At 34.6% G+C, this 7,984-nt stretch overlaps 1 protein-coding gene across 1 annotated transcript; it reads left to right on the top strand.

Annotated features, from left to right (window-relative positions):
- The first annotated feature begins 4,009 nt into the window (after positions 1–4,009).
- LOC107911975 (B3 domain-containing transcription factor NGA1) lies at positions 4,010–7,292 on the top strand. Its single transcript, XM_016840001.2, has 3 exons — positions 4,010–6,157; positions 6,680–6,744; positions 6,909–7,292. The coding sequence occupies exon 1, from the start codon at positions 4,761–4,763 to the stop codon at positions 6,015–6,017; it is 1,257 nt and encodes a 418-aa protein (XP_016695490.1). The 5' UTR covers positions 4,010–4,760; the 3' UTR covers positions 6,018–6,157; positions 6,680–6,744; positions 6,909–7,292.
- Positions 7,293–7,984: the final 692 nt, after the last annotated feature.

Genomic DNA, 7,984 nt, shown 5'->3' with positions numbered 1-7,984 from the left:
GCAAATTTGAAACAAATAAACAAACGATTGAATTGAGAAACGCTAAACATCAAAGGGGTTATTAAAGTAATTTAACACAAAAATCTTCTCTAGCATATGATTTGAATATTCAAAACGGTGCCGTTCAAACATGGATCTATATGAAACTAGAATTAAATGCGAGGTAACAATTAAAAAAGAAGAGAAAACTGAATTGAAATGAAAACCAACGCTGAAGGGCTTGTTGCGCAAATAGACCCTTAAACCAAATTGCGCGGATCTTTCCCTGGGTCGAGTCACCGCGCGGGTCGCAAGCCTCCAAACGGCGTTGTTTCTTTCAGCAAATAAATGCTAAAATTAAGCCTAAAATCAACAGATTTTTAATCTCTTTTACAAAAAACCTATGGAACCCTAAAAAAACAATCTCCTCCCCTCTGTGCGCCGTTTCGGGCCTTTATCCTCCATCTGACTCCGATTGCGACGGAGTAGAAGGAAGATCGGCCACCAAGTAAGTTCGCTCTTCTCTCCCTCTTCTTTTTCCTTTACTTTTCTCTTCTTAGTATAAAAATAAAATAAAGAAAACAGTAAAGAAACGCAGAGAAAAAAAATGATGAATCACCTTTTCAAATCTGATTTTTTGATTGATTTTTTTTGTATTTCAATATGTGTGTGTGCAACCCTTTACAGCTTTTGTAATGGCTTTATATAGCCAAAAAAGAAAATACAAAATCCTTCTTTTTCTGTTTTGTTTTTTTTTTCTGTTACAATTTTTAATTCGCTCCATTTGCTGCGCTGTTACTTCTCCATTTGCTGCTTGGTTTCGTTTGTTTTGATTGCTGCAGGTACAAAGCCAGCCTGGAGATGTACGGGGGCACGTGAAGGCGTTGTGCGCGTGCGAGGAGAGGTCGGGTTTCTGCTGCGGCGGTTGAGGCTTGTTTCAGAAATTGTTTAGGGTTTTAGATTTTTTTTTGCTTTTGGGCTTGGGTTTGTAACGGGTTTGGGTTTAGTTAGTTGGGCTAGGTGGTCTAATGTGTTTTGGGTTTGGGTAAATTAATCGGTCCTACTGTTGTAATAAACTGGACATTTATTTGATTTATTTTATTTATTTATCTGGGTTTTAATATTTGGGCTCGGGCCGGGCAAAATTTGGGTATTACACTCTCTATTTTATTCACTTCTCAATTTGGTCCCTTACTATAATTAACAACTTTATCAATTTAATTGCTAATATTTCTATTTTTTTAATTCCGCACTTGCTTCGTAATTGCTCGATTAAAATTTTTGGATAGTTCAGTTTAATAAATTTGGTCACGAAATTGACTTTTTCGACACTTATGAAAATCAAGTAGTTACAAAAAGCTTAAAAATTAAATTAGAAAAAAAATTTCAAGTTCAAGTACCAAACGTATGTATTAAATATATTTTTTTATTAAAACTTAGGGGAATGGAGTACTTTTCCCAAACTTTTTTAGTAATCAACTAGTTTTGTGGTAAAAGATTTCTGGGTTTTAAATTTATTGGCACTATATTTATGGTTCTAATTATTTTCAATGTAAAATTTATATGTTTGTCTTGATAAAAAGAAAAAAAATCAAAATTAAAACGATAATTCATTTCTAACATATGTTAGAAATAAAAATACATGTGCTAAGTTTAAATAAAAATTGAAGTTTTAAGTGGCAGGGTTTTTTTAAAAAAAATATTAAGTGGTTTTATTCAAATAAATTGATAGTTTTAAAAATTAATATTTTTTGAAAAAATACCTAATTAATTCTAATTTTTGAGGTTTTACAAGTTTATTTTATTGTGTTTTCATCAATTCAATTCGTGTCATTCAAGACATATTCTAAATAAAATTTTTAAGGAATACGATTTTAAATATATATGCAGATATATATACATATATGAATTGTGAATTATAAACAATGTCATACCGCCTTATGGATGTACTAATTAATTATTTAATTTTAGTCTTAGACTACATGAAATATATTTACGACTACATGATAACGAGGTCGTAGCTCCCAACAAGAAGACAGACAAACATGTTGTGTATCAGCACTACTATACATGATATACATGTACAATATTAATATATTATCATACATAAATTACATTTAAGGTTCTTAAATTATTATTAAATTTATATTTTAGTCATTTAATTTTAAAAAGTATATGAAATTTTATGTAAGTTATTAAACTATTCACAAGTTTTATTTAAGTCACCAGATTGATAAATTTTTTAAAGAAAAAAAAAGCCTGACTAGCAAGCTTCAAGTGACGATTTGATGATCGATATAGTTAATTAGTATTCATCAACGAGCAGAAGAACAAACCTTAAATCCAAGTCGATCTGACAATCAATATTGAATATCAGAGAAGAAAGTTGTTTGAATTTTAACTCACAGATTCATGGCTTTTAAAGTTGTTTCATGAAAAGGAAAATAGAAATGTAGAAGAGAAGGGGAATGAGAGATTATGATTGATGTAGATGGTGGGGATAGAGAAGACCATACAGTAATGATTTAACAACCTAATGACTAAAATTGAATTTTTTGAATAATTTAGTCACTATTTTGTAACTCTTTAAAGTTGAGTGACTAAATCATAAATTTACTAATAATTTAGTAATCTTCGATAAATCTACCTTATTATTATTTTAAACTATCTTAAAGAGTTGAGAATAGTAATTCGCTATTGTGGCATTTCATCAACCCAATATATGTGTATATATAGCTTCGTTAATGTCTCCAAAATTTGTTGTCCTCAGTTATTTAATTTAATTTAATCAAAAAAAATTTATGGTTTGATATATATTATTATATTTTAAAAATATATATATTTTTATAGTCTACAATTAAATGGTTAGTATTCACACATCTATAATAAAGATAAACTCACGACACATACGCACACGCTACATCTAAAAGGAGTTGACCAAATAGAGACCTCTATTACTCCCCTAACAATTAGGAGTTGGGTGGATTTTATGGGGTGACCAATCCTTAACCACCAAACCAATCAAGGGGTTCTTAAAAAAAAACTTGATATTGGGAATGTTGAAATTCATATGTAATTTGGCTCATTGTTATCCTACAGGGAATTCTTTATTCATTGTACTGAAGAAAAAAATAGATATGGATGTCGAATTTCATCACGTGTAATTATAATGTGTGAGTCTTTAATTTCAATATGTACATCTATCATATATGAGTTTTATCCGATTCTTTTTGGTTCTTTGCCCATTGTATTTTATATTAGTTGCTAAGATTGTATTTGTAAGAATAAAATTTTCAAAAAGAAAAAATTATTGTTAAGCTCAAACTTATATCTAATTAATCCATATATTGAAATCTACAAGTAAGATGCATAATATAGGAATAAAGATTGTGTGTAAATGTTGTTTGTGAATTACATATAGTACAAATAAAGGAAAAAATTAAAATAAAAAAAAATACTGAATGAGCAGTTTAGGAGAAATAGGAGATGTAGTAGTGGGAAAACCTAAAAGATTGGATGAATGGAAGTTGAAGGAAATGATGTTCATCAAATAGCGGCTTTGGGAGTTTGGGTTATTCAATTGCCTGCCTGCCTTGTACTACTACTCTACTTCCCTACTCTCTTTTACAATTGCAGCAGCAGCCTTCTCATTCTTCTCTTCCTTTTCCCCTCGACATATTATGACATTAAAATGATTGGACGGACGGTAGGCCTCCTTGTTGTAAATTTCAGTATCTCAAACTTATAAATATTTTATTACCATCTGGTTGGCCATCAGAGGGGCCCGTACAGATCCAATTGAAACAGCATTTCAAGTCAAAACCCTACCACTGGTTCCAATATAAGTTTAACAAAGCAATAAATAAAAATGTAATACTAAAAAAGTCATTTAAAAACGGAACAAACTTAATTTGGTGGTATTAGATCAAAATTGTTGCAGCAAAAGTCCAACTAGGAATCCAGAAGGAAACAGTATCAATTAAAAAGATAAGACAATTAATATTGGGTTAAATTTCTTTTTTCTTCTGAAAAATAACGGTGATATCATACAAATTGAAATACTAAAATAAGATGCATATATGGCAGCCAGGATGATGGACGGTGACAAGTTCACATGAGTGGATGAGCCGAACCAGAAACTGTATGGGTCCCCAACGTATGAAAACTAGAGAAGGAGAGGCATAACCAAGAGAAATTAAAGTGAGAATTTATTCAAGAAAAAAGGAAAAAGGAACGTATTCCTGAGTGGAGAAAGTTCGTGCCGTCCCCCTTGAAGTAAAATCACACCAAATCAACTCTTTTTTTTTTCTTTTTTCTTCTTTGGTTTCTCTTTCAGTCCCAAGGTCAACAACTAGCTAAGATGGAGTTGCAATATGAGTACTTGTTTGAAACATCCAAGGGAGTTTATTGTTGTGTATTTTAGTTTTCGTATTTGGGTCTAATTGTTGGGTCAAAGAACAAAACACCCCATTTTATTTCTCTCATTCTACTTAGAGATATTAGCTTCAAGCTAAACCCCGGAAAAAGAAAACCTTCCCCTTTCTCTTGAACAATGTTGAACTTGAGCCCTAGCAAAACCAAGAAAAGTAGTACTAGTAGTATGTAGTAACAAGTAACAACATGGCATAGTTTATGGGGTTGTTTGTTTGATCTCAAGTAGCCTAGTTACTCCTTACTTTTCTTCCTGTCTTGTTAGGTTTGTTTGGTTGATTTTTCTTCCTCATCTTCATCGTCTAGATAGATCCACCAGGAAGACTCACAAATTGGTGCTGAACAAGACCATGGATTTTGGGTCATCAGGGAGAGAAGGGTTGTGTGAAGAAGAGCAGATGGGTAAAGGTAAGCTCCCTTTTACTTACTCACCTCCTTCTCCTTCATCTTCTTCTTCTCAGCACAAATCCCAGCTGCCTCCTCTTAGAAACCCTGGGTGGGAGGAGCAGCCTCGGCCAATTTACGACAACCGCCACCACCGAATGACTTCCGAATGGTTAAGCTACAGGTGCCAACCTCAACAAGATATTAACGAAGCTACTACTGTAACAAGTGAAGCGGATTCCAGACGCGTAGACTCAGATTCAACCCTCGAGCTTAGGACTAGTGCAAGTGCTGCCGACATCGAGAAAGAACACATGTTCGACAAAGTAGTCACGCCAAGCGATGTGGGGAAACTCAATCGACTTGTTATCCCAAAGCAACACGCAGAGAAGTATTTCCCCTTGGATTCTTCCACCAACGAGAAAGGTCTTCTGTTGAATTTCGAGGACAGAAATGGGAAGCCGTGGAGATTCAGATACTCCTATTGGAATAGCAGCCAAAGCTATGTGATGACCAAAGGCTGGAGCCGCTTTGTCAAGGATAAGAAACTTGATGCAGGCGATATAGTTTCTTTCCAGAGAGGAGCAGGTGAAGTGGGTAAAGATCGTCTTTTTATTGATTCGAAGCGGAAACCTGATGCACCAACCCTTGTTTCTTTCCATCCCCATCAACACTACTTCTCTTTGGGCCGCTCAATCCCATGGAATCCTCTTCTAATGCGGCCACCACCAACAGGAAGAGATCACTTGTACTTGTCACCCGTAAACCCTATAAACAGAAGAAATAGCTACTATGGTGGTTACCCAACTGGAAGCAATGTGGTGAATCCAGGAGATACAGTGGGATCACTATTTTATTTGAGATCGGCAGTGGGTTCAGGAGCTCCACAAATGGGAATGACACAGCGGCAGCAGCAAGGCGGAGTTGTGGAGCCAATTGTGTTTGATTCGGTGCCGGTGGTCCAAAGCAAGGCTGCACCCAAAAGGATGAGGCTTTTCGGGGTTAACATGGAATGCCCCATGCCGGAGTCGGATGAATGTGAGATGTTAACTACATCTACCTTAGCACATGCTACAATGGCGCCCCAGCATCCAGATCAACCTCCTTCATCGTCTCAGCATCCTCTCCAATTAAGGCTCTACAATGGCACGCCACTGCCGCGCACGGACTTTCTTAATGCCAACAAAGGGAAGGCTTCATTGTCATTTGATTTAGATACGTGAATGCGACCACTGGAAATTGATTTGGCCTACAGTATATTCAACGCTGGAGTTAAGTTACTATTGCCACAATCAACACCTGCCACTACCGTCACCACAAACAAACAACAATAGAATAGAATGCGTCAAGAAGATTTGCAAGGGTAGCTGCTAATCCGCTTCTTTCGTTTTTTCTTTTTCCAAATTTTCACTTCTTGATTCTTATGAGGGGAAGACCCGGCTGTTGAAATATGATCATATCCTTATCTATACCGAATAAAAAGGAAGGAATAACATGTTTTCAGATTTCAATATATATATTATGCTGTTTTACAGCTTAATTTATTACAGAAGGGGTTCCCATTGCCTTGTGACTAACGTATAAAATGCACAAGTACGTGGTATAGACTGTAGATTGATAGTTATATATGAGACACAGTCACACATAGATCTATGATGTTTGCCATTTATAGGGCCTGGTTTCTCTCCTGAATCCATTGTTTCCACTGAATTAGTTCCCAAGCATCTTTATTCCCTTACGCTGGTAACTGTTGTTTCTCTCTCCCCTGTGGTTTAGTTAATAACAACCATTCCTGACTCCTCAGTAACTGAGAAGAGTCATAGCTTTCTGAATGAAATAATCCAAGTCTTCTGCCTCTCTTTTGTTTTTCTTTACCTTGGTGTAGGTTGGTTGGTTGTTCTTGTCGCTGCTTCCTTGGGCCTGCGCAGAAATTTGGCAGCGCTTTTAATGGTAGGATTTATCTCAATTTTCTTCCACCCTTTTTTCTTTCTCGCCTGTTAAACCCCTTTTACCTCTGTTGTTTTCAAAATTTGATGTCCCCCTTGCCTTTTCAAATATCATTGTTTTTTCCTTCATTCCAAGTCGTCACATTGACACATACTCTTTTGGATCAGAACGTGGAAACAGGTGATTGCTGCAATTCAAGTCTCTAAGTCATCTGGTTAGGTCACTACTGCATGTTTATTTTTTTCGTTTAGATGGATCTAGTTTCAACTATTCACCTACAACTTCTTTCATTAAATTTCCCATCCTATGCATTGCATACATGTTTTGCTCTAATTTCATAGTCTGAATAGCCCCAAGCAGTCGAGAAATTAATATCAAACATTGTGGAGCTTTCTTTTAGATATCTATAAATATAATCCTTGGAAAAGATGCCAAAATTAAAACTTAATGCAACTTTGACAATATTGCACCTACAAGTTTTGCAAGTTTCTGATTGTGGACAATGTTATTCCCAATCTGTACAGTAATTCGAATTTATTTATTAGATTAGATATTCCTTCAATGCAAGTTGCAGATTAGAAGTTATAATTGGTTTTAACTGTTAGTCATCTGACCAAAGTTTCCCTACTAATACTTTGTTTGCTATTGCTTGAAATCTAAGACCCAAGGCCTAAAACAACATCAGTGAATCGTGCAGCATGGGAACAAAACAACTTCACTTTTAACTTGGTCTGTACTTGCTCCTTATCACCCATCATATGTGCTATATTAAACTGATATTTGCACTAAATCTGTGAGAAATCTGCTGTGACAAGCTTTTTGAACAACTACATCTCCTTTTTCTCAATTCACATCTCATCATTTCTAAGAGTATTTTTCTTAACATCTTAACCCTAGATGAAAAATGAACTATTACTGTCCTATTGCCAAATACATACACAAAGATAAACATGTAGAGTTATAGATGAATAAGGTATGCCAGTACTCATTCTTCTACACTTACATCATATCTTTTGTCCCACTTACCGTGAATGGTCTATGATTAAATTTCATAGTTCTCTGTAACAGTATATTATCTAAATTTTTAAGTAAAATTATACTTATTCATAATTATCATTTATTAAACGAAAATGGTCTTAATTAAAATATTATTTCGATAAAATAATTCAATTTCACTTGGAGAAATTTGTTAATCATATTTTATTAAATAAAAATAATCTTCAATAGGTGAAATTAAAGATAT

This window comes from Gossypium hirsutum, chromosome D08 (assembly GCF_007990345.1).
Source record: "Gossypium hirsutum isolate 1008001.06 chromosome D08, Gossypium_hirsutum_v2.1, whole genome shotgun sequence".
Classification (NCBI taxonomy): domain Eukaryota; kingdom Viridiplantae; phylum Streptophyta; class Magnoliopsida; order Malvales; family Malvaceae; genus Gossypium; species Gossypium hirsutum.
This window is presented reverse-complemented; position numbering and strand designations above follow the sequence as displayed.

Excerpts from the sequence above, each read along its gene's own strand:
- LOC107911975 (XM_016840001.2), top strand. The coding sequence starts at position 4,761 with ATGGATTTTGGGTCATCAGGGAGAGAAGGGTTGTGTGAAGAAGAGCAG.